The sequence below is a fragment of the Mycteria americana genome (genome assembly GCF_035582795.1).
Source record: "Mycteria americana isolate JAX WOST 10 ecotype Jacksonville Zoo and Gardens chromosome Z unlocalized genomic scaffold, USCA_MyAme_1.0 Scaffold_18, whole genome shotgun sequence".
Lineage (NCBI taxonomy): Eukaryota > Metazoa > Chordata > Aves > Ciconiiformes > Ciconiidae > Mycteria > Mycteria americana.
The window spans coordinates 5,337,400-5,353,970 of NW_027445436.1; the positions used below are offsets into that span (position 1 = coordinate 5,337,400).

The window sequence follows — 16,571 nt, forward strand, 5'->3', positions numbered from 1 at the left end:
CACAATTCAATCTCAATTATGAATATATATCTATATATTTTACATCTATAATGTTAATCTTTGAAAGCATTAAATTCTAGTTAATAATGTCATATTGAGAAATGAGCCTCCTTACACATTACCGATGTTTTCTGATTTTTTAGCATATACATTACTCTTTTTTATGCAAACCAAGAGGAATAGTATCTTTTGAATTTGTTCAAACAGGAACAATGGTGAGATTTTTAAAAAGTTTATTTGAAATAGCTTTGACAATTTTATAATTGTCAAATTAATTAAAATTCTTTAATTGTCAAATAAAAGAAAAATCCTAGAATATCTGTTAATGAGCTAGCTGTCTAAAAATCAAATCTATATGACCCAAAAAGCCATTTTTTAAAAGCATATATACATACTTCATGTGATACAAAAAACAGCACACAGTAGAGGAAGTAAGAAAGAAATGTGTTTAGAAATGACCTTTTGTTTGTAATACTGTTAAAAAAGGTGCAGAACTTAGTCTAACAGTGTTTCTGATTCCTTCAGGGACTCATTTCCTTAAGTACCCCCTGTCGCTATATATAGCACAAAAAAGACTGATGCAAACATTTTTGTGTTGTTTAGTTTTAATTCATGTAAACATGTGTTGCATTTTTGAAACACTCTTTAAACATCTTGAAGGGGAAACAAATAGAAAAAGAAAGAGGATCTCCAAAAAAACAGGAATAATCCTAAAGTTGACAGGAAATCAAATAATGAGTTAAACTGTAATTTTGGCATCAAATGCTTTGGTGACACAATACTGACTCTGTGATCCTGGATGCTCAGCTCTAAACACCCAGTTATTAAAGGTAGGTGTGTTGTAGTTTTTCCATTTAAGTTCCAACAAACAGTTCACCATCTCCCCAGACAAAGAGGAGGGAGAGAGAGAGGTGGCTTGCTCCCCCCCCCCCCCCCCCATTTCTTCTTTTTAACCTTTTTCAACAATATCGATTAATCTATAAGTCTACAGGAGCAGGAGGACTCTGGGAGGTGTCAGTTCACCCCCTTGTGTGTACATGTTCTGCAACACAGTTGCTGAAGCACTTTCCGCTGGCACAGATTGTTCTTTTTCACCAGCATACAGAATCCTCCCTCAGCCCAGGACTCTTCCGTGGCTTCCAGAGGGCAGCGATAAGAGAAGGAGGGGAAGTTGAAGATTTGGAGAGCATGTTGTGTACAATGGAGGAAGGTTTAATTGGTCAGACAGGCAGATTTGGTTGAAGAGACCATTCAGAAGTAGGAAATTCGGTCCATCAAAAGGAATTTCAGTCAACAGCATTTTTTTTCAGGAAGAAATATTGTGTGGTCCAACAGGGAATGATTGGCATCCATTTGTGAAAAGGAAAAATAGATTAGAAAGAATAATTAGAAAACAGTGATATTTACAGCAAAGGAGGGGTTTTTTTTTCCTCAGTTTTTATGAAAAAAAAAAAAGAATAAAACAGTCAAATCACAGAAAAAGAATAAAACATTCTCAACAAATTCAAATCCTATAGAATGAGTTAGGCACGTAACCAGTGCTTGATTGTCAGGCAGTGAAATGAGACCCTCCACACCTGGTAACTTACAGAAAAAAAAAAAAAGACTTCTTTATTTTCCTTGACTACCCTAGACTGTGGAGAGCATGTGGTGAGATCCAGTATGGTGCACTGCAATTGCCTTACGGCCCACATGCCAATGATCCCTTCCCATGGCAATTGCACAGGGAAGAGTGGGGGAAACGGCAGTGAGATGGAGCATTCTTGGTCTTGGGCAACTACACATGTATCCAAAGTAAGCATACAGGCCCATGAGTTGAGAAATAATGATAGCTCACATAATTTTGGTATAACCTCTCTGACTTGGATACTGCAATAAAAATGTTCAGTGCACAGGACCTCCTCAATTCTGTTCAGGAATAAGTTTTGTAACACATCAATACATCGTATTTCTGTGCATTTTGCTCTAATGCCACTTCATATCTGAATTCATATTCATCAACAGTATTTACACTGGGGGAAGAGCAGAGCATTTGCTTGCATGTGGCAAAAAAAGCACTATATAAAATGTCAAAGATAAAGGTGGGAATTTCAGGCATACAGACTTCTTTCACCTGAACTCTTTCTGCTGTACATAGACTAAGAAAGTAACTTCCACCCTCAGTGATATTTCTTTCTGCAAACTCTCTGGAGTCGCTTGAGATTGTATGTTGTACTATTTTTGGCTGGGATTGAATTAATTTTCTTCATAGTAGCTTGTATGGGGCTATGTTTTGGATTTGTGTACCAAACCATTGTTAATGATAACATAGGAATGTTTTAACTGTTGCTGAGCAGTGCTTACACAGAGTCAAGGCCTTCTCTGTTTCTCACTCTGCCCCCCCCCAGCGAGTAGGCTGGGGGTGCACAAGAAGTTGGGAGGGGACACAGCTGGGACAGTTGACCCCAACTGACCAAAGGGATATTCCATACCATATGATGTCATGCTCAGCATATAAAGCTGGGGGAAGAAGGAAGCAGGGGACATTCGGAGTGATGGTGTTTGTCTTCCCAAGTAACTGTTGCACGTGATGGAGCCCTGCTTTCCTGGAGATGGCTGAACACCTGCCTGCCGACGGGAAGTAGTGAATGAATGCCTTATTTTGCTTTGCTTGTGCGTGCAGCTTTGCTTTCCCTATTAAACTGTCTTTATCTCAACCCACGAGTTTTCTCACTTTTACTCTTCTGATTGTCTCCCCCATCCCATTTGTGGGGGGAGTGAGTGAGCAGCTGTGTGGTGCTTAGCTGCCTACTGGGGTTAAACCATAACATATGTACAAATGAGGACAGATTTATCCTAGCATATTAAATACCAAACTGATATGTCAAATGTTTGCACTGCAGTATTGAACTGCAATATATTACTGAGACTGTGGTTGCCCAAAAGCTCATAACATTAAACTTGCTTTTCATTTGTCCATCTATATCTGACCTTCTCTGGACTAGTTCTAGATTACAGTGACACTTTTTCTAATGTCCTGATATGAAAAGATCTCATGACTGGTTTACTTCTGTACCTGTAATGCGACTTTACACTGGACAGGATACTTTTCAAAGTTTGAAGGCCTAAAAACCATCAGGAGCTGTAAAGGTCCATAGAAACAAGACTCAGCCCTGCCTCTTTTTTTTTTTTTATTTTTATAAAACTTTTATTAAATCCAAATGGAGTGAGCTGGACCCAAGAGTCAATGTTAGCTTTTACTACTTTTGATGTTGGATATTTTTCACACTTTTTAACACCAGGCTTTGTTCTGGTATGATTTTCCTGTTGGACTGTACTAGTTGGACTGCATCGACAAGTAATTCACATAGCAACACTTTTAGGGAAGCATGACATTATCTAAGTGTTTGTATAACTGTGACATTTGAAAGGAATGAATAGTACTGAATAATTAAGCCAATCCTTTCCAGTAAGAATGATATCTTGGTTGCCTCAGAGAACTTGAAGAAAGTTCAAGTCTCTATCACAAATTGAGTGCTTCCTATTCAAAATCCTTTTTTTCCTCTTGCTACCCTTTCACATCATTCAAGCAATAGTACAGATACTTAAAATAATTTTTACTTATCAGCATTTTCACAGTTTAAAATGGCAAAATAGATAAATGTGATTCTATTGACAGTACACTAGGGTCTTCATATAAAAATTCTTTTGAAAGCAATGACTTAAAAAACAAATAATGAAGGAAAAGTAGGTTGTTGCAGGGAGGGAATTATTTTTTGAAAATTCAGGTAAAGTGTGACTAATCCTATTAATACACACTAATGTAGTTTTCTCCTTTTCATAAACCTTAAAACATTAAGAAATACGTTGACCTCAGATCAAGAATATAACAAAAGAAAGACTGAACCAACCCAAAACATATAAAAAAAGAAGCTGGAAGTGATAAAATTGATCTTTTCAGAGAATTGCACTCACCATCCTTGCAGATTGTTCCCACTACGCAGACACCAGTGTCTAGGTTAAAGCCACTTGGACAGCTTGTGCAGTTTCTGTCTCCTTGACCGCTGCAATCCAAACAGCTGGCATCACACCTGAAAGACAGCAGCAGAGGTTGACCTTATGGCCACTCACCAAATGCAAGAGTTCAAGATAACTCTTGTTTACTGCAAAGGACTTGTTTGCTGTTTCCAACTGTATCAGCTGTTATAATAAATCATAACAACAACAACCACCACCACCTACTCCTGCAACCCAGTCCTGCTTTTTTCTTCCAACCACTCTTTATTCACACTTTTTAAAATGAAATAGATGCATTACTGTAGCATTTTGGAATTATGCAGAAGCAGAAGTAATCAACAAAGATATTAAATGGATTGTGCATCCATGCAAGGGATGAGCTCAAAGCCACAGGATGGAAAAGACTGGCCTGCTGCCCAGTCCTTTCATCACCCTTCTGGCTGCATCATGTTTTGTGTATTGATTGGGTTTTCTGTGGAAAAATCTAACAAATTGTGATTCCGTTCCTTCCCTGAACTCAATGCAAGCCAATAATAAATTATTCCAAAGGGCCTGTAGTATTTGTTTAAGGAAAAACAAAATAGAAAAAAATGTCCCTTCCTTGTATAACACAACCTTGTCCAAGACTTATCCACCCATTTGTACACTGAGTCAGATGAGCTATTCTGGAATAGTCAGCTGAAATAGTCCTTATGAATAGCAATTAACTTCCAGTTAAAAATCCGAGTTTGACTTTTTTGGTTTGTTATTGAGAAACACAGCTCCTCTGCTAGATCTGTAAATTCTACATTCCTATGCATATCTACTCAGATTCTCACTACAAGCTTTTTAAAGTGAAGGACACACATACATGCACAAGAAAAAACCCCACTTTTTAAAGACCTGCATGAATATAATTGACATTAAAGTAGATAAATAAATAAATGAGGTAAATAAATAAATAAATACCTATTTCCTATTTTTTTATGTCAGCAGTTTTATGTTCTCATAACTATTATTTATCTTTTCGTACACAATAATAACTAATATGCTGCCAAACATTAGAGACATATATTAGCCACTGAAGAACTGATCATACCTTTTGCAGGTTTTGTATCTACTTTCAGTAGAGTGATCAAGGTAATAACCACTACTACAGGATTGCACACATCTTCCATCTTCCATAAAATAACCCTGTGTGCAGTTTATACAAGCATCTACTCCAGCACCTTAAACCAGAGAGAAAATACACTGCATTACTGGCTAGTTCCTACTATTGTCTAACAGACACCATCTCTAACTGTAACAAAATCTTATCATAGTTTTAGAGGCCATGTCCTACTTACCTTACTTCCTTTCTGCCGCTATGTATTGCGAACAGTAATATCAAGCAGTAAAGATACATGGTTAGAATAAACTACATAATCTCAGAATAAACTACATAATTTCAGTATATCTTTTTCTGAAAGAATATGATATTGGTAGTTCTAAAGCTGTCACAGAATTTATCAATCATTCCTTTTTTCCAGAAAGAAAATGGAGGGCATGACTAGAAATTAGAATGAGCTCCATTAAAAGCAAAGAAATGAGTGTATGCGCATTTTCAACTAGAAAATGTAGATTTTCATGTTAGCTGAAAGTCTGCCATACTTAAAATATATTAAAGAACTACCAAGAGAATAAAGATTTTATATGTCAGGAATCATGCTGTACTGTAACTATGTATAGTAAAATAAAATCAGAGGTTAAAATATAGAGGAAAGAAAAATATGCAAATAAATATCAGGGAGGTACCTGCACACGTCGCACAGGAATGGTGACACGGCTCACATTCCCTACCATTATGATATTTTCCTTCTTCACAGTGGATAGCACATTTGGTGCCATGCAAACTATTGTAAAAAGGAAAAAAAGCATAGTGCTTGAGCTCTGAGCAGATAACAGCAACAGAAGACAAGAAGCTCATTCACAAATCAGTAGTTCTCTTTTATTAAAAGAACAACTCAAATATTAGGGTTCACCAGCTTCTTTCATTGGTCATATTTTATAAAATTAGAGACGGTAATCACTTCAAGTGGGAATGAAATGCAGTTTTGCCTATGGTGAAATACAATAGCTGTTTACAAAGTCATAGTAAATACTACCAAGTAGAAGAGGACAGAAAAAAAATAAACAATGCCAAAGAATACTGAAAAATCAGGCATGTAAAACACAATTGCCCATGAGGAATTTGGCACAGGAGCAGCACTGCTGCATTAAAAACAAATGCTAAAGGACTTGTTAACAAGATCTCATGCTTGCTTCTCTTGAAAGACCAGCAGCATCTCCTGATGCCATGCTACAGCACAAGCTAAGAATAGATTCACAGTGGTAATCAACTCTTTCTGTAATAGCAGTTTTCTTTCTGAACTGAATACCTGTCTTAACTGAATACCAGTTCTGCATAGGTTGGGAAATTTGTCAAGATTACAGCAAGAGGTATTCTGCCTGCAGGCACTTTTGAGTGATAGTACAAAATAGTGAGTAACAGAAAAAAGGATAGCATAAAGAGTCACATTTCCATGCTTGTCTCTAAGTAGCTTTCATGTTATAAGGTGCCTAGAGCAGGGAGGGGTTTCTTAAGCTAGGACTTCTCTGACATGTTTGCCATCTTCTGTGGAATCTCAGCTTTCATCCAATTTAGCCATATCTCTAAAAATGCCCTGTAGCTCTAGGGAGTACCACCCAAAGTGGGTGTTAATCTTCTTTTACAGACTGGATCCAATAAAAGTTGTGTGTGCTCAGCACTACTGGAAATTTTCAGGAGTGCATATGATCCCAGTTTGGAAAGAAAAATAGTTTAAATTAGTAATTCAACAAAAGCAGCAAAACCTGCTTGATTATTATTTTTCCTCAGCCACACATCTCAAAGTACTTTACAAGGCAGGTAGAATTATCATGTTTTTACAGATGGAAAAAACTAATGATTTGCCCAAGTTTAGTTAATGGGCTAATAACAGGATCAGAACTCAAATCCAGGTCTCCCAAGTCCCATCCAGTGCCCTGCCCGTAGATAACTCTGCCAAGAAAGTGCAGCAAGTGTTGAACAACTGGGGAATATGAAATGCATGTCCTGCAAGGACATTGCAAGGACAATTTATTTGTCACACCCACACAGTATTCTTTATAAACATTACCAAAAACAGTCTCAGCTTGTTAATATTGCCCAAGAAAACATGAAATTTGGGTTCTTCTCAGGTGGTTTTTTTTCCTTCAGTTTCTCTTTGTCTTCTCGTGCAGAATAGGCTTGTCCCCTTTCTTCAATGTTGCTACAAGCTAATGTTTGCTTTAATTGACAGGGAACTACATAATCTCATTTCCTGAGAAATAAAGAAAATGTGGCCATAGCTTTATTTTTTTTTAGAGACCACGTCCTATAAAGTTGCAAAGTGGTAATCTTGGGTCTTCTGATATATTTTGCTTATTGTAGGAACTTCTAAATTGCTACTTTACTAATCTGATTTCTCAGATACACAGAACGCCATGCTGAGTCTGTTAAAATTCTCTAAAATCTTAATATGGATTGCAAATTTAATTACATTTTAAGAGGGAAGTAGATACTCCTATTTCACAGAGAGTGTAAATAGACTGATGTTCTGATTTGATTCCATGCTTTCCTTCCCATTAGATCATACTTCCTCTTTAAAGGGTCACTTTTAAAAAATAGATATGTTTGTAATAAGAATTGTGCAGGCACTTAAAAAAAATCTAAATGCAATGTAAATACAGAGAAATGAAAATTCCTTTACATTTTGTAAAGGAATCTAGCTATCGATGTTGTGGAAACAACATTTAGCTTTTACTAACTGAAAGATGAAAATCCACTTTGACAGAGGGTAAAAGCTCAATGTTAAAACATTCATAGAACATCTGTATTCTGAAAGAACCCCTACAGATTTCATATTTTTAGTGGCATAAAGCCAGCATACAGTCCTTTATGAATTTTATAAGATTTTTGACCTTTGCTGCTTGGAACAAAAGATAATTCATTCATAAAGGAGCTTGAAATGTGTACTGCTTCTTTGTGGATTTTATCTCTCAGTTCAGGAATTATTGTCCCCCTACCAAGAAAAAATATCCACTGCTGTTTAATATAAGTGCACATTATATCGTAATAGAATTGAGCCTAAGATACTTGAGATAAATGAATGATTGGGTGTATGAAGACATACAATAAAGACAAGAAAATAGTTTCTAACTATCACAGGAATGAATCAGAAGGATTAATACAGTTCATCAGCTCTACTTCTAAAATAATCCTCAACTGCCACACTGTAGGTCAAAAAAAGGAAGAAGTCAGCTTTCCATATGACTGTGGCTTCTATTTTACTTGAAATGAAAGGTCTTCTAAAATCCATTGTTAGCCATAATGGCACATAATGGCACAAGAAAATACTAAACAGCAATGGAACACATGAAATGAGGACCATTCAAGGTTAAATAGCTATGTAACTGTCTTTGTTATGTATCCATAGACTGGTAAGCCTCTTCAGGTATTTGTGTTTAGTTACATCCATCGTTTCCTTACCTTAGGCCATGTGTGCATTCTGTGCAGATTTGGAATTCAACACATATCTTACAGTTTTCACTGCATTTTCGGCAAACAATCTTATCTACAAAGGAAAAAAAGAAAACAGCCCAGAAAACCCTGGTCAGTTATATTTCATAAAATTATGCAGGTAAATTATTACATGACATTGCTTTCTAGCTTGACATCAGGAATGGAAGCAGCAAGCTACAGTAAAATAGCTATATTCTGCTATCATTAGCTTTTCCCATCAAGCATTAAATGGTTTAAACCATTTCTAAACATTTGAAGTAATAGTTGTACCCTAACAAAAAAAAATCATGCTTTGAGGTTGATAAAAAACCTTCATAATTGTATTTAATGTAGATTATTTATAATATGGAATTAAATAGTCTGTTCATATAGCAGCAATATACAGTGATGAATGCAAATGTGTTCCAGTGACCCTCCTGCAATTTACCTCTTATGCCTTCCATACAAGCAACCTGTCCTGTCTTACCTGATTTGGTGTTCAAGGACACACCTGCACAAACACTTCTGTTCTTAACAAAATGAAGACATAAATTACTTAAGACCTGCCTTTTCATCTCAAAACCTCCCTACTTGAAGAGATCTCTCTCCCTTTCTGTCTTCAGACCTCCTACCTTTTGAAATACCGTGGTGGGTTAGCCTTGGTTAGCAGCCAAACTCTCACCCAGCTGCTCACTCACACCACACACCCCTCAAGCAGGACAGGGGCGAGAAAATAGGAAGAACAGGAACGAGAATGCTCATGGGTTGAGATAAAGACAGGGAGATCACTTACCAATTACCATTGCAGGCAAAACAGACTCGACTTGAGGGAAATTAACTTAATTTATTGCCAATTAAAATTAAAAGTTAATTACTAATTCAGATAGTGGGAAACAAAAAGACAAACACTAAAACAACACCTTTCCTCCCCCTTTTCCCAGGCTCAACTTCACTCTTGACTCCTCTACTCCCCTGAGCAGCATGAGGGTGGGGGTGGGGGGTGGGGGGTGTGCAGGGGGTTATGGTCAGTACATAGCAGTCTCTCTGATGTTCCTTCTTTCCCACACTTTTATTCTGCTCCGGCATGGGTTCTCCACAGGCTGCAGTCTAATCAGGAAAATCTGCTCTGGTGTGGGTTCTCCATGGGTGGCAGTTCCTTCAGGAATATCCATCTGCTCCGGCATCGATCCTCCATGGGCTGCACAAAATATCTGCTCCGCCATGGAGCACCTCCTCCTCCTCTTTCTCTGACCTTGGTGTTCCCTCTTCCTCTTACCATCCAGCATTTTCTACCCTTTCTTAAATATGTTTTCACAGAGGTGCCATAAACTTTGCTGATTGGCTCAACTTTGGCCTACAGTGGGGTCATCGCCCAGCCAGTTGAACCATCTGTGTCTCGCACAGGGCAGCCCCTTACCTCTTCCCACAGAAGCCACTCTGGCAGCCCCCCCACTACCAAAACCTTGCCATATACACCCAGTACAGTTGCAGTGCCATGTACCTCTCTGAGAAGAAACACTTGACGTTCCTATTTAATCCTAAATTTTCATCTATCCATCTTGATTGGGTGGAAGGGAATTACCTTCACTGTAGTTTTTCACAGTGAAAATGGAAAAAAAACCCTAGTACCTGCTCTTGCTAATCCTTGAAAATGAATACACAGTTTCATGATACAGAAAGCAAAAATTTAGGTATCCAGTTGAACAAAGCTCTCAAGCACATATTTATCTTTTAAGCAGGTGTCTAAAGCTAACTGAAGTCAGTGGGTTTTAAGCACATGACTGAATATATGTCTAAGTATTTTTGCTAGCCAAAGCTGGAAAATAAACATGGGCACTCTACTTGGCAATCTCAGGAGGAAACTGAAGCCAGGTGTCTCACATGGCAGACAATTACTGCTCTTGGGTAATCACATCACTGCAGGTACTTAAGTCTGCCAGAAATATTTTTACAAGCACTTTTTACATCTGAGGACTCTATTTTTTTTTAGAGCACCAGTCAGTGGCCATGCAGGATTTTTCATCTGTCTCTTCTATGTGCACAAGGTCTTGATGGTGCCACAGCATTTAAGTTTGGGGGAATGGGGAATGCCTCATGTTCAGAATTTGGGTGCTGCCCATCCCTTTCTGGAGTAGCGATAACCCACTCTGTCCTACAGCTGACTTGTTCTTGAACTGCCCTTGTTCTGCTACTGTTACTTCCAGCCACAAGCAGAAAAGATATCCTACCACAAAGCATGATTTTTAAAATCAAGGCAGATTCCCAGGTTAATTTTTGAGAAGGTTATTGATCACACTTGGCATCTAACAACTTATTAAGAGAAGTAGGATAAGAGATAAATACATCAACATACACCTTCCTTGCTTGTAAGTATTCCAGCAACCTTCCCAGACCAAATTCTGTAGCCCACAATAAAGAAACAATAAGAAATACTAACTCTTATCCAGGTAAAACCCATCGGGGCAGTTGGTAATACAGCTATTGGTTACTTCATTCAGGTAGTAGCCAGATTTACAGGTCATGCACTGGTCACTATGGCTTCCAACACAGGTTTCACAATTGGGTGAGCATTTTTTACAGCGTTTCTTGTCTGCATTGTAGTGACCAGGTGGGCAAGTTGAAACACAGATCCTGCAGACAGCAGGGAAGAGAAGGTAGAGTTGTTAATGAAATAGCCTGACACCAAATTCCTGGACCATGACTGCAAAGCAGAAGTATCTCTCAGCATTCCTGCTTTTCTAATGATCACGCATTTACTAAAATGTAATCCTCCCAAGCGTTGCATCAGTCTGCCTCTTCTCTTATAGGCTGTTTTGTTTTCCTACAGCATATGCTATCTCACTGGCAAATGCCTTGTCAGACAGTCATATGGTATCATTTTTAACCATCTACATCTCTTCCTATCTTGTACAAACTCAATCACAGAAACTGTAGTAGCTATCACAGTTATATATATAGCCACCTTATGAAAAATAATCAAGAGATGAGGAAATAATCAGGGAAGGGTGTTTGAAAGCTGTACTTTAAATTCTGATTAGCTATTTTTTTCCAACTCCTAAGAAAAATTGTCAAATTCAGAGGAAAATAAATTATCCATGACTGCAGCAAAGAGAAGAGGAAAGGAATTTATGATACACACCAAGGAATCTACGAAGTAAAGATTTTTCTCTTGGTCCTACCGTGTGTTGTTCTTAGATTTGTAGTAGTAGTGCAGACAGTCAGTACAATGATCTGGTCCTGGCCCATCACACCCTACTTTACTGCATTCTGTATTGCAGGGACCTATAATAAAACCAAAAATCCGGGGGGGGGGGGGGGACGACGACACTTCTCATTCAGTACTTGGCACCCTTTAAAACACAATATTTTAATGCAGAATGCAATTACTCTGTTACCCTATGTGATCTGAAGTCCAAATAGTAATTTGGCTCCACTGAAAAGAGAAGGATTTTAGTATCTGAAGACTTTTGCAGATCTGGGCCTCAGTAACTACCCACAGTGATTTATAATATTTTAGCAAGCATGGCATCCACTATAGAATCTATCAGAAACTATTTCTGCATCCAAACATATGCTTTCCTAATGAGTAACAAATAATTTTGCTTTTTATTCAGAGATGTTCAAAGGCTTCTGGAATTCATAATAAGGAATGATTAGCAACATCATCATCACAAGCAGGTCAACATAAATGACAAATAACATGATTAGTGGCTACTCTGGTTACTGAATGGGTGACAATTGGTCCAGGCAGCTACCACAAACAAAGTGAACCAGTCCCCAGGGTCCAGACTAGCTTCCCTCTGTGCTGCTACATGCCTTAGCTAACTAATCTTCCATCTCACCTGAACCTCATGTTTACAGTTTTCAAATAGGTCCTTCCAGCTAAGGGAGGAGAGGACTGTTGACTCCTGCCTTTACATATGGGGAACAGGGCATGCAGGTAAACTCATAACTATTTTAGGATCATTGCTCTCTGGTGAATGAAGTGCTTTGAGTTTGCCAGCCCCCTCGAGATTCCTCTTAACAACAGGCAAACTTGAAGTAAAGTGAGTTTGTTTCATACAACAAAAGCATAAGAAGTTAGCAACCTTTACATCAGAGATACAAGTTACACATTGTTGATATTATGGCACATGTGCAAGCTGAGGTAACTGTCTTTAGGTGATTCACATAGTTCCCTAGAGCTGGGATCCACTATTTTACATTAAACCTCAAACTCTGCTCTTCACTTTCCCTGCAATAAACAGCCAAAGCTCTGAATCTCTCTCCCAACTCTGTAATTTCTGTTAACCTATTTTCTCCTCCATCTTCCCCTTCTACATTATGGTGGTGATGACTGAAATGGACACCAGAGAGACATCTATCCAGTCCATGCCTGAATAGCTCTCTTCCTTCCAAATGCTTTCTTTTCCTTCTGAAAGCTTTCTATGGAAGAGATGTATAAGATAATGTTATTCATATATATGTGTGTTTGTGTGCATGTATATATATTTATATACACATATATAAAAAAGTGCATTCTTCATAGTATGTTAACTGTACTGTAAAATTCTATAACTATATGCTTACAAACTCATAAGGGTAATATATATATATCTTTAAATAATGAAACAAATAATTCTGATCTTAATTTAAGAAACAATTTCACTTAACTCCCACTACTCCCATCCCCCTATGAGAAAATCCTGTGTAACTTTTTTTTAGTAGACATTGTCAGCACCATGTTTTAGCCTCAGAATATTAATTTTTCTATATACAGTTACTATAAATCCTGCATAATTATTATCAGTTTTGCCACTTCAATTCTAACTAATTAAATGAAATATAAATATAACTTTGTTCTTCTAGTCAGAGAAAACCCATGAAAGGTTCATTATATTGATTATGGATATTGTTTCTGTTTGACTAATATTAGTTATTTAATTTAAAATAAATGAATTAGTTTATTTTAGTATTTCAGCACCATGTAATTGTTTCCCAGACAAGAAAGACCATAGACCCTGCTGTGGGATCAGAATCCTAGTCCTGAATTAATGCAAAAAGAAATGTAGAAGAGGGAACATATCAAGTAAGCAAGCCAGGAGTCTTGACAATATCTGATCATATATTGACAATATAAAGTCCTATGATAGAAACATTTTATATATGCAGAGTCTCAATTACTCCTTCAACCCATTATGTGTTCAATAAATGCACAATCAGAGTAAATGAATGATACTTCAAAGAACGTACCTGAATAGTCATCTGTTCCATAATCTTCTGTAGGGTCTTCGAGTGGACTAGAGTGCACTCTTTCCACTTTTGGAAAATCATTTCTTGGTGAGTAAGGCTGGATGGATGTTCCATACAGTACTAAGGACCATTCTTTCAATTTGCCTAGAAGTTAAATATTTAAAATCTAGTTTTAGAAACCATTCATATGGTGTTCAGCAAGGTGAGTTTTTGCTCCAGATTTCACTTTTCCTCATAACATTAATTATCCAGTTATTATTATTTGAGATGTTTTAGCTAACTAGCTATATATTCAGAATTCTGATTTAAGGAAGGGGTTACATTTTGTTTAATACTCAAGAGTATTTTTCATTGGCTAACAGGATATATCTTGATGGATACGAAACAATTTCTTTTAAAAATTCCACAGTAGAATGTCAATGTCCCCTCCCAAACCAGCATATTTTTTTATTTATTTGTCCTAGAGATTTGGCAGATATATCACTGCATTGTCTGAGTTAGTCACTAATATTTTATCCTCTCAGTACTTGAGTGAAGAAAGAAAAAAAATTGCCTGCCTCAGGGATTATGTTACTTTTGGCAAGTTTTTTAGTGGAAAAATAAAATGATAAATGTATATCAAGTCATCGGTTCAGGTTGTCGGGACACAAGGTGTGAAATTCCAGTCTCCACCTCCATGTCTATATTCCCCAGTGAATTTATTCCATGAAAGAGCAAAAGGATTCAGGCCTGAAAGAATTCTTAAAGTAATGAAGCATAAAAAATACATCCTTGCTTGAAAAGATGGGAATCTTTTGATTATATTTATCAATGTTGAAGCAGCTTGTTGTAAATGTCAAATTCTCATAAGAAAATACAGGAAATAGGGGAGTGGGGAGTATTTCTTTTCTAAATTTGAAAGATTCTATTTTTGGAGGCTGTTCTGTGGTTAAAATACTCTTCTCTTTGACTACTGATTTAAAAATTATGTAGTCCAGGTATGTCTCTCCTCAGGAAAATCAATATGTTTCATGTAAAATAAAATTCAAGAAACCTTTCTCTTCTTTTATATTAATGATACTCAATAATTTGTTTGGATCTTTCATATTCATTTGGGTTTTTTCAACCTGTGCAAGCAAATTACTTTGACTTTTGTTAGAATCAAGTTATTTTTCTGTATTTTCCCAAAGTCATCTGATATCCTCCAATAGCATGACGAAAACAATACATTATCTGTCTGCTTAATGCTTGTATTCATCTTCCAAGCATTAAGCAACAGTAGTCAAAACCAGAGATTTCACTGAGGAATGACAGATGATAACCCAATTCTTTTAAACTGTTTTGTATTGAGGTTAAAGACAGGAATAAAACTGCTGTCTCACTGTCTCTGCCAATGCAATTTAACCTGTATTTGATAGAAATTTCTATACTTTATATGAAACCTTCTCTGTTGAGTATACTCAACTTTTTTTTTTTTTAGAAAAGACTATAGGCAAGACTCTACATCATACAACAGTTGTTTCACACAGTAATTTCCAACATTTTGTAGCTGAAGCAAAGCATGACTTTTAAAGAAACATTCAGTCTTGATTTTAAAAAGTAACTCATGAAGAGCCTACCACACCTCTTACCAAACTACTGCTTAATTACCTTGACTGTCAAACTGTATGCACCTTATTTTCAATTTGTCTTTTCCTAGCTTTAGATCACAGCCATGTAGGTCTTTGGTCCCCACTAGATTAAAAAGAGCCAAATCACATCTTTTCTTCCTGTATAGACACTTAGGGATCAAGTTACCTCTCAATGTTCTTTAAAGTGATTCAGCTGGGTTCTTAAAAGAACTTTCTTTTTAGCAAGAGTTATACAGAGAGCTCATGTTTAACTAGCAAAAACAGTCATCTCTAGAGCCTTTTCAAAGCTACAGCTTCTCTGCATGCAGTCTTTGTTCTTTTTGTGTTTTAACCCACTTCTACAGCATATAGACCATAATATAATGGCTGTAATTAAAAAATGTGTTTTGCTAAGTTGCTAAGTTATTATCATTATTGTTTTGCCCCAATGATCACTATAGTTTCCAAGTGTTGATTTTATATTTCTTCCAGAACACTGGTAAAAATACTGAATACTAGAAGTTAATATCTGCAAGGACCCACTAAAAATAAGTACAGGCAAAGATGCTCCTCAGACACAGTGCATTGTTGTGTCTGAATGTTATACACATGGAAGGGCTTGTATTAACATACCTGCAGGTAGGACTAGAGCCTTGAATGTGTAACTAATGCAAAAGGGCAGCGAGTGGAATAATGCAGGGTCTCTCAGGAGATTAGTTTCATTTTAATAATGGTTCAGTAAATAAAGAGAGAGAAAATTCATGTGACTTGCCAGCAAATAAATGAAGTCTGCCTCAAGGCAGGTTTAATTTGCACAATGAAAATATTTCAATAAATAAGCATATATCCACACACTTTTATAATGAATTAAAAAAAAGTGTGCACATTTGAGCCAAAATCTTTCTGTCCCCATTTTTGGCTGACTCCATCATTTAGCTTGGCTAAAATAATCCCTTATCCTGCTTGTATTTAGTACATAACAGAGGTCCCATATTGTATGTATAGGAGAAAGGGTACATTGCAGCATTTCACTGCAAGCACATACTCCCCTCCATAAACTCTACAGAATTAAATGCAGAAATCACATGCACTATTTTTATGAACTGAACCCTACATTTCTTTATGGGTAACAGATGTGGCATTACCTTGCCAGTCTCGGGATATCATGACACGTTGACTCTTTGTTTTCATTTTGA

At 36.9% G+C, this 16,571-nt stretch overlaps 1 protein-coding gene across 3 annotated transcripts in view; it reads right to left on the reverse strand.

Moving 5' to 3' along the window:
- Positions 1-316: 316 nt before the first annotated feature.
- LOC142402963 (proprotein convertase subtilisin/kexin type 5-like) overlaps positions 317-16,571 on the reverse strand; it is a 259,461-nt gene continuing 243,206 nt past the window's right edge. For 2 of the 3 annotated variants that reach the window (XM_075488968.1, XM_075488967.1), the window contains 8 exons: positions 13,787-13,930; positions 11,734-11,836; positions 10,992-11,185; positions 8,543-8,627; positions 5,770-5,867; positions 5,075-5,204; positions 3,955-4,070; positions 317-1,136 (listed from right to left, as the gene is read on the reverse strand). In XM_075488968.1, the coding sequence (XP_075345083.1) occupies positions 1,015-1,136; positions 3,955-4,070; positions 5,075-5,204; positions 5,770-5,867; positions 8,543-8,627; positions 10,992-11,185; positions 11,734-11,836; positions 13,787-13,930 (992 nt within the window). In that variant the 3' untranslated portion in view covers positions 317-1,014. Of the gene's footprint in view, positions 1,137-3,954; positions 4,071-5,074; positions 5,205-5,769; positions 5,868-8,542; positions 8,628-10,991; positions 11,186-11,693; positions 11,837-13,786; positions 13,931-16,571 lie in introns of those variants that run through there. The other variant, XM_075488969.1, reaches the window with a different exon arrangement.